General features: G+C 42.6%; 2 protein-coding genes across 7 annotated transcripts; both read right to left on the bottom strand.

The window, feature by feature from the left end:
- Window positions 1-105: 105 nt before the first annotated feature.
- brd1b (bromodomain containing 1b) lies at window positions 106-10423 on the bottom strand. 6 transcript variants are annotated; one of them, XM_036576209.1, is made up of 13 exons: window positions 10010-10423; window positions 7489-8861; window positions 7102-7258; window positions 6716-6847; window positions 6389-6517; window positions 5897-6209; window positions 5393-5644; window positions 4765-5241; window positions 4248-4377; window positions 3895-4025; window positions 2996-3105; window positions 2512-2666; window positions 106-1847 (listed from the first exon to the last, which is right to left on the bottom strand). In XM_036576209.1, the coding sequence occupies exons 2-13, from the start codon at window positions 8841-8843 to the stop codon at window positions 1679-1681; spliced, it is 3510 nt and encodes a 1169-aa protein (XP_036432102.1). In that variant the 5' UTR covers window positions 8844-8861; window positions 10010-10423; the 3' UTR covers window positions 106-1678. The 6 variants fall into 6 exon arrangements, with proteins under 6 accessions (XP_036432102.1, XP_036432099.1, XP_036432100.1 ...); XM_036576206.1 differs by lacking the exon at window positions 2996-3105 and having other exon boundaries at window positions 109-1847; window positions 3895-4046; window positions 4239-4377; XM_036576207.1 differs by lacking the exon at window positions 2996-3105 and having other exon boundaries at window positions 110-1847; window positions 3895-4046.
- Window positions 10424-11118: 695 nt separating this feature from the next.
- pim3 (Pim-3 proto-oncogene, serine/threonine kinase) lies at window positions 11119-15109 on the bottom strand. The gene is made up of 6 exons (XM_036576202.1): window positions 14664-15109; window positions 14295-14404; window positions 14096-14146; window positions 13470-13833; window positions 12323-12499; window positions 11119-12191 (listed from the first exon to the last, which is right to left on the bottom strand). Exons 1-6 carry the CDS (start codon window positions 14749-14751, stop codon window positions 12001-12003), a joined length of 981 nt encoding a protein of 326 aa, XP_036432095.1. The 5' UTR covers window positions 14752-15109; the 3' UTR covers window positions 11119-12000.
- Between the last annotated feature and the right edge of the window lie 3686 nt (window positions 15110-18795).

Raw genomic sequence — 18795 nt, 5'->3', positions numbered from 1 at the left:
GGTCAAATCAATATTAGTAAATGTCAACAGAATTTACATGAGGCACGAGACTAACACACTCATACAGTGACTTCAAAAGGACAGCAAAGATGGCAGTGTGTTAATTAGATTTTTGGAATAAGTGTAAGAGGTAAAGCAACATATTAGTTATGGCTACGGAGTAAGTGTACCTAATAAATCAGCAGCAAATTCTAAGCATATGCAGGGGGCACTTCATGCAACGCTCTCAGAGAAACTGCTATTCCAGAGCTCCATCTATTGGCTATTCTGATAACGTACAGTACATTTTACCTCATACTCACCCAACCCACCTCAACAAAACAGGACTGTTCAGTGTAAAAATCAAGCTTTACTTCAGCTGATTTGTTTCTTCCATTTTTTTTTTATTTTCAGTGTACTTACAAAAAATACTGGATCTTGCCAGCATTAACTACCATTGGCTATTATGTGATCCTCCCAGAGAAAAGAATACAGAGTACCACTCAATATAAGTACATGACATTCATACAAAATAAAGTATTCATAAGAATATGTCCTTTGCTACCCAAAATCCTTTATGGAAAAAAGACAAAGTTCAACCGTCACAATAGATGGCTATGACTAAAACACACACACGGAAAGCAACAACAGGCAACCACAGCGTTCACCAAATTGTCCCAACATACTCTGAATATAAAGTTTTGCATACTTTTTTGTTCTAATACAATTCATTTGCACAGGCACATTCTCATAAATCTATAACACAGGTCCCAACAATACAGTGAAATAAATGCAACAAGTTGGAAAATCTCTCAACTATTTTCTGTACACTACACACTATACACACACGCACACACATTCATATTTCACACCCGCTCATGTGAAAATCGTAAAACTGTAAATTAAAAAAAACAAAAAGCATGAAAAAAAATCTGGGCAGCAAAATTTTTGGTTTTGCATGAGTGATGCACTTCTGGTTTTTCATCGCTACTTTACCTTTTTTTCTCTGTTCAAAAATGTTTTGACTCTAACTATTACATATACAGTATAGAATTTCATAGCTTTTATATAAATATTTACAAACAGCACATAGTTGTGTCCCATAAGAATATCTGTCATTATATAAAAAAGTAGATAACATGTTAATGCCAAGGAGGAGAAGCTTGCATTGGTAAATTTCAATAACTTAACTGCTAAAAAGAAATTTAGTTTCATACAGTAAGTGCGGCAGCCTCATCCATGTCTCTGGGGGGGTGGGGGAAAAAAATCTTGAGGCTTTGCTCGCGTTGTAGCACCAGCGGGGTTCGCACCTCAGTGCGAAGTTGAGAATTCACCTTGGAGTAGAAATATTCCATGAGGTCATGTGCGGTACCAACCAAAAAATAAATTAGTGTTGGATAACTTACAATAGTCTGGTATTTACAGGCAAGGTTGGATACGTGGCTTTTGTGAAAGGTTGATGATTGGAGTGAATGGGAGAGTTGTGATGGCAGTGAGGGTTCACAGCAGTCTTGCAGCACATTAGTGGAGGGTGAAGATCCTCTCGCATCCATTTGAGAAGCTCATCTTGCTATTGATGAAAGGCCAACGAGAAGAAACCCCAATCGGGCTCCTCATAATCATGGCCACCCCGATATGCAAGTGTAACACTAGGTAAACATGGGGCTGATGAGCCCTGGAGAGATCCATTAAATGAGGTTTAGTCCCCGTCACTTAAGTCCTGGACTAGGCTCAAGTGGTTCATGGCACGGCTGAAGGCGCTTTGCACAGCTTTGCGAATGCTCGAAGAGCGTCCCTCCAACATTTTGATTTTATCTAAAGTCTCGCTGATCCCAAAAGGTACCATTTTGGACTTAGGAAGCCATTGCCTAAGAAAAAAATGAAGCATAAGCTTAGTTAGGATCAAATATTTTATCTTCATCATTAGTCAGTGGGACAAAGAACGTGTTTCAGTCTTCAGGCTTAAAGCAAAACTACATTTCAATGAGCATTTTCTTAATATTTCTGTTATTATATGCAAATCACTTAGCTTTCCCCTTATTTAAATGGCAGAGCCATTAACACACAAAGTACTTTAAAAAGCTATTTAATTGGGCAATGTGTGTTCTTACTTGTTCACAAAAACTCTTTCATTTAACTATTTCCAAACCTCTCCTTGCAGCAACCTAGTATTATTTATCGTTATTATTCAATACTCGGTGTGGCTCAATCTATACTTCTTTCAATTAAATTAGGTTTGCTGGTGAAGAAATTTGTCAATCTCAAGTTATGGCTGGGGGCACTGTGGAGAAATCTGGAACCAAACATGTGTTCTTCCACCTAGCTCAGAAGATACCAACTACTACTAAAGAAGAAATTGCTGTTACTTTTAACAGCATTAATGTTTTTTTGTATTACTGTAATGTTAAAAGGTGTTCTTACAAACACAGTTACTGTCTAGATAAATGTTTTTAGACAATTTCCCCAAGACTTTTGCACAGTACTGCACGAGTACATAAATCATAAAACATAAATCAAGATATAGAGTCTCACCAGTTGCGCTTGTTGTCGAAGAAGCGGACGAGGTAGAGTTTCTCCTCTGACCTGTACTGCATCAGCTCGCCGACCCTGAGCACGTCCCGTGGAGGAGTGGGGATGAACACGCCTTTGCGATGATAACCCGCCCGGGGCATCTGCGGGTCTATGATCTACACGAATGAGTGAGCGAGAAGTCAGTAAACGTTTTTGCTCTCAGACAGTGACAGCGAGAGCTGTAGCTCGAGGATGGAAATGCTCATCACTAAACTGACACACCCACCCACACACACACACACACACACACACACACACACAGACACACCCACATTCTCTGTTTGAGTCACCTGGCAAACAATGCTTTGGCTTCTACACCTCTGATTTGTGCGGCAGCATGACACTTGTGTCATCATGAACACAAGTCACAGGATGGCAGAAGGCAGATGCATGGGATGATGAAGAAAAAGAAGTCTCTGTCTGGCATGCACACATGCACACTCACCAAGGCAGGGTAGGAGGGATATCCACTAAGTTTTGCCCAGACTAGTTTAAAGGGTTCCAGAGTTAGTGTGGTAGTATTAGAGGGCATCCATATATTGCTGTTGTCAAGTTCTACGGAAGTAGGAATAATGATAAGTTATGAGGGGTTCACCAAAAACATGAGGCAGAACACCTCAAGAGCAAGAGCCATGGCTGTGCAATTCCAAACAGCATTAAGTAGCACGGGCCATCTCTTTGATGCAAAAGGCATGAAGCAAAAGGCAGTTTACCTGTGCAGTCTCCTCCACAGTGGGAATTTATCATACAAAGTTTAAGAGAATTCCATCCAAAAATCAGGCAAAAAGATAAACTGCACAGTGATTTAAGCACTGCTTTGTTAAAAGGCATGCTTAAGAATTCTAAAATACTTAATTAGATAAACTCTTTTGTTTAAGAATCATGAAACAAGTCATATCTAGTCAGCCCACTATGAAGCCTAAGAGTGTTTGAAAATCAAATGGCACCGGAAATAAATTAGTGATACATATTAAAGAACATTAAAAATGACTTTTGAATGGAATTGAACTCGTCATTGCTTTGTTAGCAGGCAAACATGAAACGTTTAAAACAGGATTAGCTGTGATGGCTTTAATTATGAGACAAGATGTACTTGAAGCTGAAATTATTCATGCAGACAGTGAAGCAAAAGCAAAGGCATCACAGAGTGTCAGCTGAAGCCATGTAGCAGAGCATTACTGAAGCAAGCAAAGAGGGATGGGACAAGCAAGCTTCCCAAAGCTGACCTGGCAGCAGCATAGCCACATATATGACTCTCAGCACTGGTTATTTTGTTAATAAATGGCCATTGTTTCCAACACAAAAACACTGCAATTCCACATTTACCAAAAGCAGGCAACTCACCAGCTGCCAACTTGCTTGCTTTGGAAATGTTCCCCGTTTCCATGCACGCAGTCAGTTCATTTCTGTCATCCGTCGTGTTTCGCCGTGCCATCGCCTGCTTCCCTTTCCCACTCTTGGGCTGACTGACAGTGCTAAGCAAGCCAAGAGGAGAGCTGTTCCAAGTTAGTGTTGATAAAAACAAACTGTCAAGGCGTTTGCATTATATAATAATGTAAACATTGAGCTAAGCTGCTGATATTTTACAGTAAGTAATCTGTTTGAAAATATGCTATTCAAAGCTCATGCAATGTAAACATTTTAAAAGGCACTGACTAAATGTGAGATGGTGTAAATCTTATTCTTACTGTTCATACCCCGTATGTCCCAGCACGCTGGTGCTTCCGCTGGAGGAGATGCTGGACTCTGAGGCACAGCGGCGGCGAGGTTCTAGCACTCTGCCACTTAGTTCTTTCTTTGGCCCCAATACAAAGCCATTAGACAGCCCTTAGACACAGCAACAAATCACTTCAGTGGACATGCATTTCTATGCATTAATTTATCACATTCATCAACCCAAGTGGACAAAACTGGTATAACAAAAACACCACAAACTTAAAAATTAAGCACTCTGCACAGAAACCTTTTTTGTCAACAGTGACTGATGTTTGCAGTTCACCATGATGAATAAATGCAAGGATAATAATAAATAATAATAAATCTTCCTTTCATGGTCTTACCAATGCTTATAATAAAACACTTTTACCTATCATTTAGTGATCTTAGAGTGGCCTTAGGATAACAATGCTGAGAATGTGTTTTCAGAACAACTGATGTTTAAAAAAATGTTTACACCAACCCTCTTAAGAGTGCTAATAAGTGTGCTATAGTTACCCGTATCAAAACGCTTCACTGGGCGTGCCTCCTCGTCTCCATCCTGGCTGTCTCCACTGCGAGCCCTCTTCCTGTGTTGGAGCAGGGTCTCTAGACGAGGAATGACCACTGACAAAATTGTCTTGGAGCCCAGCTGAGGGCAGTCCACTGAAGCTTGTCCAACCTTTACTGGCTTCTGGGGGCTAACACTCTTAGACTTCCGGAAGAGCACTGCGGTCCTTCTGTTAACTGTGCCTGCTGGTTCTGTGAGTGTGGAGGTAGCTACCACAATGTTGTTTTCAGAGGGTTGCACTTCAGGGGAAAGTCCATTTAGCAGTGAGGTAGAGAGCATCTTTCCATCAAATTTGACCTTTCTCGGGCACTTATCAAGGCTAGGTTCCATGGGTTTCAGTGCAGGGGGCTCTGAAGGACTGTCCAAATTTGGGACAAGTGGAACAGAAACTGAAGGCTCCAGTTTGGGAGGTAATGACTTGTCAACTGTGAAATGAGAAAAAAGAAAGTATGAATACACTTCAGAATGTCTGTTCATTGTCTGCAGCAGATACCATATGTATGTGCTTGTAAACAATCGGCATTTATACCAATCAAAGCTAAAATAAATGAAGAACAAAAAAAGTAATAACTCAACCTTCTTCATCCAGACACTCTGAAACAGAGCACATTGTGTCCATCTCCTGGGGTTGTTCTGAGGGAGGGCAATTGGTCTGCTGGCTCATTTCAAGTCGGACATCACCGATGGTCTTCTTTAGCAGCTTGATGCGCTTGCTCCGTGATGGGCTAGATTTCATAGCAGTGGTTAAATCCAGCATCTCTAACAGCTTATTAAGCTGCTCCTCCAAAGACATGTGCACCCGATTTGCTGGATTCAGCAGCCGGTCCACTGCAACAGCCAAAACATTGTAGAACATTCACTCATCCTGTTTCCCCATTTCCATTCAACAGGCCAAATCACTTTCCAAGATTTGCATAGACCACTGTCTGAACTGTGCAAACCAGCACCTACAGAGCTCAATCATAATGCAACAACTGACAAGTGCTACCATGAATATCATCCATTCTCCCCTTAATTAGACACTAATTAACCTCAATTTATTAAAAAAGACTTACTTCTTTATTGATACACATTTCATACCTGCTTCCCATGTCAGGGCTGGAGGAGGCTCTATTTTAGGTGATTCTGGTAGATGGATCCCACTGGGGAAGTCAAAGCCTATCCGCTCCACATCTCGCCGAGCCTTTCTAAGGATAACTCCTCCATGGTCTCGCATGCGCACAGCAACACGGTAGAAGAAAGTATCCTTGGCATTGTACTTCATGCAGTTATTGATTATGAGGTTGAAGTCATCCTCAAACTCATCCAAATTATTGTATTCATGGGCATTGATGCGTTTCCTCATGGTAGAGAAGTCCATCGGGTGTGAGATGTGATCAAGATAATCTGGAACCTTACAGACAACAATGATTCAAAAACTGTTATGTGACAAGAACACAGCTGCCCAATTAAGACAAAAATAAGCTTCAGATAGGACCCAACATGGACCAAGCGTTATCATTTACAGGTGTGAAAAGCAACACATAGCATAAAACTCCACATGACAGGAAAAGAAACTGATGAGTGTCTTACCTCATTAATGCTCACAGGCTCAGCAAACACCCTGGCCTGGTCTTTCTCTTGAAGCTGGTCCAGCACAGTTCGCAGCACAAGGGTAAATGGAGTTAGCTGCATCTCCAGCACTGACTGCTGAAGCTTCATCTGAGGAGAGAAATCACAAAATACGAATATCACAATTAAATAAAATCAGATCAAAGCAACTGCACAAAACTGTAACACAATAGAGAGTGATATGTTATTCATTATGTAATAGTAAAGGCTCTGTCCACTTGTCGAAGCTTGTGCCCATCTCAGTGCAGAAAGCTTGCTGCTTGCAGAAAGTGGTTGCTTTGCTCTGACCTGCTCTCTCTTGAGCTTTTCTCGCTTGCGAATGAGCTCCAGCAGCAAGCGTGTCCGCTCCAGGTCATGCCGCAAGCGATGCAAGTCCTTTAGCTGCTCCTTCAGTGTCCGGCAGTCATCCTCGCTTTGCTCCTGAATTAACACACACAGAGAAATTGTTTACCCAAACCCTTCTAGGCAGTCCTAGGCAAAAGCCCTGATGATAGTCATTTACTGAACAGCCACTGATGGATTTTATTTTAGACATATGACTCAAAAACGTTTTTGGTGAACACTGGTTTTAAATGTTGTCCATTGTATAAATAAAATGGTCAAGACATAAGAATTACATAAGTACAGATTAACATTTCATTGCTTAACAGTGTGTAGTGCATTAAAGCACTTACCAGTTGCGGTGTTTTCTGAGTTTGTATGGTGGTCTGCAGACGTCGAATAAGAGGCACACCATTTCTTGACTGCCTTTTCAGCATCCAGTAACTGAGAACACGCTCCACAAACAGCCTTTTCCTTTGCACAGAAACTTGGTTGAGGATAGTGCTGAAGCTGAAAAACAAAAATGAGAGTAAGAGATCAAAAATTAAATAATGTTATGATTTTCTAAAATAATAACAACCTACTGCTGTCAAAGGGAATGCTACACATCTACCAAATATAGCAGAAGTCAAACGAACAAGCCTGCTGAGAAAAGATTTGTACAACATACCTTTATGTAAAACATGTGGACAAAAGAAGTAAGTATTCATCATTCAGTTCTTATGTCACAAGTGGATTACCTTTTAGGTGTTATACTTGGCACACACACAGCTGGAACCACTGGAACCGGCTCTGCCTCTACTTTTTTATTCTTCTTTTTCTGGCATCCCTTTACTCTTGTCCTTCCATTTTTCTGTTTGCCCTTCTGACATAGACCGTTTTTGGGTTGGGCCTCTTCATAAATGGCAAGGGGCCTCCTAACACAACCGTTGGGAGTATGCGAACAACAATAGGCTGTCTTCTTCACTGAAAATGTTGTGGATCCTGTATCAGTCACTTCTTTGATGGGCTCCATCTTCATGTACAGGCCAGCTTTCTGAGCGCAGCTCACATGAAAGGCAGTATAACAATTGGCCTTACTACACTGTATGCATGCACCAACTCCTCTCTCTTTACAGAGGTAGCAGGTCAGCTTCCAACGAGCTGGCGGAATGTTAGCAACGCCATCAATGGGCTCAATGAAGACTGTGTTGGTAAAGCCAACCTCGGGGACCCAAATGGCGCAGACCACATGGCCCCAACGATCATCATCTGTTCTCTTAAGCGCTCCACCTTTATTGGGGCAAAAAATACACTCTGCAGGCTGGGAAGGAGACTGTAAACAACGGCGGCACAACCACTGGCCCTCTGGGATGTGGGGGACCCCGTAACACTCCTGATGCACTGCTAAGTTGCACATGTCACAAAAAAGAATAGCATTACTGTTCTGACACTCGCCATCCATGCAGATGCAGCACACAGCATCCTCATCAATAAGGGACTGTGGATCCCCCTGACCCTGGCTTTCAAAAAAGGACTCCTTCTCAAAGCGGTCCATCAGGAACTCAAAAACATTCTGGGACACCTGGCTGTAACCATCGCTCTTCCTCTTCTCATTGATCAGATCCAGCCATGCATAATCTTCCTCATCCATATCATACTCCACCTCTTCGTCCAGCTCATCTGATGTCTTCTCCATGTAAGTGTAATAAGAGGAGGGTCTTCGTGGCACAGCTGGAAGATTATACTCAACCGTTCTGATTTTTGGCTCTGGCAACCTCCCCTGAGCTGGAGAGGTCTGTCCTGCAGTGAGAGCGGCACACTTCTTCTGCTGATTGTTTTTGAGCCGTACAGAGCGCACCAAAACCTGTTGAGGCTTCTCGGTGTTCTCCTTGTTGCTGTTGCATTCACTGATCTCCTGAGCTAAAGGATCATCACTGCTGATGATATCAAGCTTGTCATAGATGCTGATTCGGTGAACACGTCCTTCAATCTCCAATTCTACCATGCGCTGGGCCTCGGCATAAGTGAGAGTCTCACGGTTTCGTGAGGGTTTGATGGGTGATGGAGACCTCTGTGTGGTGGCTGCACGATTATTCCGACTTTTCTTCCTCATTTTTAACACCTGGAGGAACTAACAGAGAGACATTCATGTAAAAACAAATCAAAGACAGCACCGAAAAGTTTCAGCTAGTATTAAAAATACATTCCTTAACTTACATTCACTTATATCAACTTACATTCCTTATGTTACAGCTCACTCTGTTTTGATTACTGTAAACCTAGCAATGTATCCAACCTGCCTCCTACAGAAAACTATCTGTAACGAACTCGCTGTGTGCCCATAGCAACGGCAAGCCAGGCTTGAAACTGTCCACTGTTCGTCAAAACCTGACAACAAACCCCCGACTGTTAAAAGTGTCCTGTAACTTGCACCTTATGCGTGCAATACAGTGTATAACCTCTGTATTATATTCCAGCTCCCCGAATACAAAGCACGTGGACAATATACCGTTATAATTTGCATGACAGTATCGTTATTTGGGTGCTTAAAAGATAGCTAAACAACCAAAACGAAAGCGCTGCCTAGCGTTACGGCTGTGCTCCCCAAGAAGTGGTGGAGCATACAAGCCAAGTTAAGCTAACTAGCTAGCTTACTAATGCGCAGAAATACTATTACGGTAGCTATTGTTGAATTAACCCGGGAGTCCACAGCTTCAGTGCATCATTTCAGGTCTTCCCCGCCCAGCATACCTGATCTAGTTCAAGAAGAGCTTAATAATTAGCTCATGAAGCAGTTCGGGTTAAACTCTGCAGGGCAGTGTGCCTACGGGACTGGAGTTGAGAACCGCTGAATTAAGCTATCGTTAATCAAGTTATCCGAGTGGGAGACCAACGTGCCTGAGGGCAACTTTTATAAGCACACTTCAGGTGGAAAGCCACTGTACAACATAAACATGTCTTGCTAGAAGCGTAACACTCGCCAGCTAAAGTAACTAAGGGTGTTAGCCGGCTAGCTAACGTTACCACAACACAAACAGGCCAAGGACGAGCACGAAAATCGGCGGTTTCCTCCTGGCTAGCTCTAGCGGGCTAATCCGTGCTAACGTTACTAGTCCTCAAAATTAGGCAAAGATGGCGTCAGACAAAACAAACAAGCTCTAAAAGGGAACATTAAGGGAAACGTTAGCTAACGCTCTCCCACTTCCACACCACATGCTCTAGTTCCTTAAATGCCGAACGAGACACTTACGGGAAAAAAAAGAGAGCCATCTTTCTTACCTTCGGCTTCGAAGTATCGTAGAGTAAGCCCTCAAAGCAATGCTGTAGCACGCTAGCTTCTAACTTAGCTAAAAGCGGCCGCGGCGTGTAGGGCCTGTGGTAGAGCAGCGGAGGCTAAAGCACGCAGCCAGTCCCTGCTAAGGCAGCGTTAGCGTTAGCATCCAACGGGAGCCGCTCGAGCTTTTACTCGTGTTTGAAGGATACGGCGCAGTATCCACGACAGCCGCCTGGATTCCGAGAGGAGCTGTCTAAGCCGCATTAACCCGCGCGTTAAAACGACCATTCGCCTGTTTATGCGGCCGGTCGGTTTGATGGTGTAAGATGCGATCTATGTGGGTGCTAGCAAGCTAGCTCGCCGTTCCTGCCCCCAACAACAATGCGGCTGTACGGATCCTGCCCAGCGCACAACGTGACTCACTACGTCCCGCTCTACAACGAGGAAGCAGCGAGGAGGCCGGGAGCCTAGGAGTAAACCCCCCTCCCCCACTCCTCAAGTACAAACAAATAAACCCTAATGAAGACTGAAGTGTGACAATATCTGATATATTTGGTGCTTTCCTACGCGTGGAACCCCACGGTGGAGGCCAGCGTTCATGAGTATTTTGATTTAGGATTAGAATTAGGATTGAATTCTGGTATGTTTTAATGAGTTGGGAATTACTGATGAGAAACAGAAATTGAATGGGTCTCTATAACATTTTGCTTTCTCCATTTTCCATCTTCTCACTTCCTATTCTCCACCCATGCCTAAGTGACTTCGAGTCATCCAAAATCTTTAGGGGGCAGCATAGTCGCAGTTACTGAATTGGTGATCTGAAAGTGCACCGTACACAGGAAAACGGGAGTAGAAATGTGGAAATGTGTCAAAAGGGCGTTTGTTTCCTCCTTTTTTATATCTGAAAGAGATTTGTTTTTTGAAACACAGCGTAGCAAAGAATCTCCCTCAAAGGCTATATTTATGTATGCGAACAATAAAGTACGATTTAACACTGACTTAAACACTTATCAGATGGACATTTTTCAGACCAGAACACACACAACATATGAGAGTATTCACAGGGCTAATAGATGAGGATAACACATGCATGCTCAAGAACAACATAAGACAGTTTCATATTATAGGAATTTATTGTTATAAAAAATAAACTCAGCACTGTTTACAAATGCAAAAAGAATTCCACAGTCACAGTGGAAGTACAAACTAGGGCGCTACTTCCATCTAGTATGGAAGATAGATGACAACTTCTAGAGTCATGTTACATTAGAATGGAATCACTTAAGCAACTCAGTCCCACCTAAATGTATATCAGCATTAGTCAGGTTTAGCTCACCTGCAAGCCTTTAGATTGAGCTACAAATAAGCCAGGGGCATCAACTCTAGCATTCTTTCCTTTTTGCAGATGGTATAAAATGAATAAATAAATAAATAGCCACATACTGTGGAATGTTCGTTTTGTATGAATAAATAATATACATGGGAGAGAATATACATAAATACAACACATACTTGTATTCAAAAACCTATAACCCATGAATATTGCATTGATTGTGCACACCACCCAAATATCTGGTAACCAAAGGCCAGTATGTGGCAACAGCATGAACACCAAAGGAGTTCTGCGACCCTCCGCTTTGAGTACATGCTCAGGAGTCGACTGTATTGTGTGCGTGCGCCTGTTGAGAGGAAATTCCACCACAAGGGGGCGAGAGAGACAGACCTCATAAAAAGAATGTAGGTCCCACAAAAGCAGCTTTCTGGGGGGAGAAAAAAGGCACTGAACTAATAGTTTAAAAAGTAAAGTCCAAGTCTAAGCTCTATAAGAGCAACAAGTATGACCATAGGTTGCTAGCATCACTGCTTATACAATGCCCATGAAAAATCCATCCCTTTGAAATGAAAAAGACCGAAAAATAAATTAAAGTAACTTAAAGAAGTCCCGGCAAATAATTTTGCATCGTGAATGATCAGTCAGTATATATATCCCTTGCCGTCAGAGGCTCTCTTTGCTTGAACTTGTGCTTGATGATGATGAATCTGCGCTGATAACAAGAAGAGTGATGTCCCCATTCTCTGGTTTAGAGTCTTTCTCTGTACGCATCCACTGATGCTCAAATATTTGTCCCAGTGTAGGTCTGTCTGAGGGCCGCAGGCAGAGGCACCATTTGATGAGATGCTGACACTCTGTGGAGGACCAAGCAAGAAAGGGTGAACTTTAGCAGATCTTCAATCACAAACAAAAACAGAAAAGTACTGATACTGATGTTGTTTTAAGTTACATAAGCTTGGCAAAGTGCCCTCAACACTTGACATACCAGGGGAGATTCTCCTCCTGAAGAAAAGACGGCCCTTCAGAATCTCCTCATCATGCTCGAACGGTATGTCCCCACATACCATATCGTAAAGCAACACGCCCAGTGACCACACCGTTGCTGAGCGTCCATGGTACCTGTGGTAGCGAATCCACTCTGGGGGGCTGTACACTCTGGTACCTGCACACAGAAAAAGGAAGTGGGAGCACACTGTTAAATTCAAGTGTTCAATCAAAGACTTACAGAGATAAGCAAACAAAATGTTTCACAAATGCTGAGTTTTAAACATTTACAAACTGTTTCACAACTGCTGGGACTCAAAGATTTACAAAGAAAACAATTGTTTTTGGTAATATTCATCAGTAGTCTGAGGAAACATTTGATAATCAGTCTGACTGGCAGGTTTTGTAACAGATTTCTGTTACATTTGGATTACACTGCAGTTTTGTAAGAGCTACTCAGTCAGCTGACTGGAAAAGGCGGGCGCCAGTGTCTGACTCCAACATAGCCCCTCCTCCACTACATCCACAGCCGGCTGAGGGCAGCGAGGAGAATTCAAAAGAATTAAAGCCAACTGAAACTAGAGGCTCATCTACACCCTTTCACATGCACCCAGTGCAGATAAGCATTATGCTAAAGCAACTCCAAATAGGCTCAGCATGAGTCATTCCCATAACAAAAGCCTCTTCACCAGAGCACCAGAGGTGGTGTACTAGCCCCGAAGGGTAAGACAAGCCTGGATACCAAACAAAAACAGCTGTCACGTGGTTTCACACCTCACATTTCACAACACAGCAGCAGCTCTATTTTTACTGAAAGGCACTCTGACTTTGTTAGATGGGACTTTTCACTAGAATGTATTCCCATTATTGTTATTACTATTATTAGCACATTATTACTATCATTATACGGCAACCACACAGAAACTGGCTTTGTTTGGAGAATGTGCATTTAATAAAATCAGACGATAGAAGATTCAAACTTATTTCTTTATAAACGAGGCACTAAGCGTTTTATATGTTGTGAAGGACATTAACTGGCCAGCCCACATCAACAACAGGCAAACTCAATACAAAAGGGCCATTTAATTCCCTGTAGTCCTGCGCAGTTGGGGGTGGAGGGGGTGGGAGTGTGAAAGTCAAGGACTCACCGTCGAAGTCAGTGTACACGGTGTCCTTGAGAATCGCCCCTGAGCCAAAGTCAATGAGCTTCAGGTCTCCTGTGCGCAAGTCCACTAGGAGGTTCTCGTCTTTGATGTCCCGGTGAACGACCCCGCAGCTGTAGCAGTGCCGCACAGCCTCCAGCACCTGGCGAAAGAACCCGCGGGCCGCGTCCTCATCCAGCGCGCCCTTCTCGGTTATGTAGTCAAACAAATCCTTCACCATCTCCGGCCGTTCCATGATGATCAGCCAGCCGTCAGGTCTCTCATACCAGTCGATTAGTTTAATGACCCCCTGAAAGGTGCTCCCCACTTTCTTCAGCAGGAGAACCTCCAGAGGAACCAGAGAACCGTTCTGTGAAGGTAGATGCTGTTTAGAGGTAGCGCGGACAGGCTGATAACGTTTTGAGGTCGGTTTCCTATTCGCCGGCTTCTTGTTAGTATTTTCCCGTTCTACCTTAAATGGTGCAGCAGTTACATTATGTCGCCTGAGGCTGCATAATGTAACTGCTGCACCATTTAAGGTGGAACGGGAAAATACTAACAAGAAGCCGACTTCAGCCTCTTGTTTCGAGGCGCGCTGGACAAAGACTCTTAATAACGGTAATGATACTCACTATCGTGCCCCACTCGGTCACTCTCTCCTTGGCCACGTGTTTGATGGCGACCTGAGTGAGTAAAACACAAACGCACACCTTTCAGTTCAGATGCACTGCGCGCGGGCCACGTTGCCGCGCGATTCGCGGCCATGTGCTGCTGCCGCCGCCACAACAAAGCCCCCCGCTCACCCACCCTCTCCCTCTCTCACTCACTTACCGGCAAACCGTCCGCGAGCCGACTGCCTGCGTACACCGTGCCGAAACCTCCGCTGCCCAGCACCGAGCCCACATGGTAGAGCTTCTCAAACGGCTCCCTTTCGGCTTTAGCTGTAACAGACAGAGTTTATGAGCCTCACAGACATGTGGACCAACAAGAAGACGCCACACGCCAATGCGCGCGCTGACTAACTAGCACCAAAATGGCTCCAAATGTTAGTGTTAAGGTCACGGACACAGGAATGCGACCGGAGCAGCTCAACCACAATTCAGCTTTAGACCTTAATGTTTCAGAGTCACACGAGATAAAGTAGGTTTTATATTAAAAAGGCAATCAGAACAAAAACTGGCTCCTGATGATGTTAACTACCTGCTTGGAGTTGAATTTTCCCTGGTAAGTGGTCAATGTTAGTGGCGCTGCAAATGTGAGAAAAAGATCCAAACTTGGACAGCAGCATCTTTGACGACGTCCCAAATACAATCCTTCTCCAAAAAGCCGCCGCAGACGAGAAAAAAGCGTGGGTAAAAGCAAATCGCAGGTATCCTCTGGCCGTGTGCCGTGTTAAGACTGAATATCCTTCACTGAAAACGTTAAAGAACGCTAAATATCACGCTATTGTGAAAGGAGGAGCCCGCAGGACGTTTCAGCACCGTTCGGGTGTGAAACTTCGCTGGATATCCTATTCACTGTGAGCTCCTTCTGCATCCATTGCGGAGCAAGTTGACTGATGTACTGCGTGTGTCCGCGCGCTGCTGCTGCACAGTCCGCTTATGGGGGGAGAGAGAGAGAGAGAGAGAGAGAGAGAGAGTGAGTGAACCCTGTTAATCCACACACAGGACACAGATCCCTCCGCCACGCCTCAGCTAAGGCTTTCTCTCTCTCTCTCTCTCTCTCACACACACACACACACACACACACACACACACACATTGACAGAACACTCAAAAACACTGGACTTTGACTGACGAAGAACATTAAAAAACACAGATAAAACGCTGGAACAGCCTAATGTTTAATACAGCGCTCTGAAGTTAGACTAGCCCTGTCTGAGGTCCTGAAAAACGCGCTCTAGTGAATTGTAGTGCGCGGCGCCCAAGGATACCGTGTCTGAGAGCGTTCAGCTGCGTTTTATTAGCCAAACAGAAAAACCAATTTGCGTAGAATGTAATGCGACCAAACCCCACACACTCACCGGCCTGAGAAAGAAACACGCAGGGAAGAGTAGATTGAAATCTGAATAAAACATACTTATTTTTTAATTAGTCTGTAATACAATATAGAATAATCTTTATTGTTATCAGTTATTCATACAACATACGAAGTAAAATAAAAGATATAACAATAAAGACAAGGAGTAATAAAACACAGCCGAGAGAGAGACGGAGTTTTATGTGTTAGAAGTGAGTAAAACAATAAGAGCTATGTCCTTCATACTTAGCATTAATAAACAGCACTTGATTAGAAAACCTATTTTACACCCTCTGCAGATACAAATGATCAATGATGTTTCTTAATCCCAACAGCAAACCAGAAACATTATCATCTGCTCTACGTTATATTATATGTTATAATAATAAATAACATACCATGTAACAGTGCACTATTCTTGGTATGTGTGTTTTTGTATGTATGTATGTATTTATTTATTTATTTATTTATTTATTTATTTATTTATTATTTTTCATCACTGTAACACACTTGAGTCATGCTATTAGCTAATAGTTAAGCCCTTAATGGGCTGAATCAGACGTGTTAGGGAAAATATGAAACAGTGCTGTGCAGGTGGACCCCCCAGGGCTGGAGTTGTGAAACACTGGACTAAGCCATCTTTCTTTCCTGATGAAAACACAGACTCTCAACTCTGAGTCAGGCCCCAACCAGACAAGAACTTCGCTGTGGCATGTGGGATCCCTCATACTTCTCTTAGCCGATGAACAAGTGTCTATATATTCAGATGGGCCAAATAGAAATAGTAAGTTGGACCACTCAGGAATAAAAAGTCTGTTCAATTCAAATACAATAGCATTAATGATTTATGCTCTGTGTATGAGATGAACCCAATCATAACAGAATATAGGTCTCCACATAACGACTTATTGTTTGTATCATAAGCCTCTCTATGCCTCCTTGTTTTCTCAAAGTAGCGTTCTCATTTCATCTCATGCCAGATCCATTAGGTCATGCTTCAGAATGACTTCAAGGCACTTGCTGAGTATTTTATAAGACACCTTGAAGCAATCATGAAGAGCTTTCTCAAGGTTTTGCACTTTCAGCAGCTGGGAGGTTAAAACCTGTGTGTTGTGGATCAAAGGGCCTGTCTGGAGCCAGAGGGTCAGATTTGAGAGCTCAGGTAGCACTCATATAATACATTGCTAGAATTCCTCCTTCACAAGTAGACCTGATGAGACAGTATGGGACAGAGCAGAGACCCTGTGTGTGTGAATGCACACTTCTTTAAGAATATGTGTGCACACGTTCAAGGTTAGAAGAGGATCAAGCCAAATATGGGAGGAAAAGGTTGGTTGAAATGGTGCCAAGAAATCAGCAAGTGTAAAGACCACACACTGGTGCAAATGACTTAAAAGGAGCCTGATATACTCTGGGTGGCAAGGGGATTTTATCTGTCTATATACTTTTACGGAGAGGGTCACCAAATGACACACTGCTAAGACCAAAGAATCTCACATCATAAACCGAGCCATCATAGGAAGAAAGCTCCAGAAGATGAAATTCAAAGGAAAGTATCCCCAGGTTTTCATTTTTAAATAGTCAAGCTTACTTTAAAACAGGTGAGTAGATTAAAGCATGAATCATTAGGTGAAATGGATGAAATACACTGAACCCAAAATCACAAACTGCTTTATCTGTTGATAGAATTGCAGGATTTGTATTCTGCATTAATGTATGATGCATATAACTCATTTATTTGCAGTGTAACTTCAGAGTTCATGAAGTTTTGTCCAAACTTCATTAACTTTCATCAAAATATCAATATTTTACATTTTTCTTGTATTTATTTTTTCCCTAACATTTGTGCAATTTTATGTATTAAAAATAGTCATAATTCATTTCCCAATCTCTCTTTATCAGGCTTTTTGTTATTGTGCCTTAATGACTGATAATATGTAAATGATCTCTTCTGACTGGCTACCCTTTATTGTGTTGAGTTCAAAAGCAGACTATAATAATAAAACACTCCTTATAACATCAATGTGCATGGACGGGGTTACACTGCTGTAGATGGAATAGGTGGATATATGTAAATGAATAGTGTTTTTTGTGACAGAACAAAAACATTTAAGTAAAAACTGCCAATTTTTGCAGGTTAATTTTCATATATAGACTGTATTGGTAGTGAATGGTATGTTTGGAAACTTACATGCTCATGCAGGTCTAAAAATTCTCTTAAGACTAATGACTGCTGCCGCTAATGAGTTACTAATATCGGTTAAGTTGGAACATACATTTTCAGCCGTGTTTCTAATTCATGTACATGTGTGCACCTTTGTGTTTTCAGGTATTACAATGTAGTAAGTCACTGCTAGTAGGCCTAGTATGAAGTTATGAATCTGGCTGTGTTTATGCTTTATGAGCAAGATGTTTTGCACCCCACACACTAAAACTTCCTTTGGCTTTAAAAATTGTGGATATTGAATTTTTAAATATTAATACTATCTATAAGTGGAGTTGGGGCGGCACGGTGGCGCAGTGGGTAGCGCTGTCGCCTCACAGCAAGAATGGCCTGGGTTCAATTCCCGGCCGGGCGACCAGGGTCATTTCTGTGAGGAGTTTGCATGTTCTCCCCGTGTCTGCGTGGGTTTCCTCCGGGTACTCCAGTTTCCTCCCACAGTCCAAAAACATGCAGTCAGGCCAATTGGACGTGCTAAAATTGCCCCTAGGTGTGTGTGTGTGTGAATGTGTATGCCTGTCTGTCTGTCCTGCGATGGACTGGCGACCTGTCCAGGGTGTATCCTGCCTTTCGCCCAATGACAGCTGGGATAGGCTCCAGCACCCCACTGCGACCCAGAAGGATAAGCGGTTAACATGATGTATGTATGTATGTATAAGTGGAGTTGTAAAGCATATAGGTGACATAAACTAATAGTTAAGTGTAATAATTCAAAATTAGTAGTACCACACAATACTGTTATTCATAAAGAATAGGGGAAATTGGAGGAAATAGCCCCTTAAAATTAATGTTCATTTACTGTGATGCTAAACCATTTATGTGCATGAGTACAAGATAGAGGTGGTGATATGGCAAAATGCAATATCACGACACTTACGGTACACAATGTGTCACAATATTTATTTTTTCTGACATCTGAAAAGTTGGAACACACAAAGTAGTGCCACATTTTAAAAATACAGTGAAAAACTATGAATCAAATTACTTGTATTCAACATTTCACACACTGTGCTGCACTAAATCCAGTTAAACAAGACTGATTATGCTCTCCTTTAATGAAACATGCAGTTTGGAAGTGCCGATGAGATCCAT

The sequence above is a fragment of the Colossoma macropomum genome, unplaced genomic scaffold (assembly GCF_904425465.1).
Source record: "Colossoma macropomum unplaced genomic scaffold, Colossoma_macropomum, whole genome shotgun sequence".
Taxonomy (NCBI): Eukaryota; Metazoa; Chordata; class Actinopteri; order Characiformes; family Serrasalmidae; genus Colossoma; species Colossoma macropomum.
Note: the sequence above shows the minus strand (reverse complement) of the source record. Positions and strands in the feature narration are given on the sequence as shown.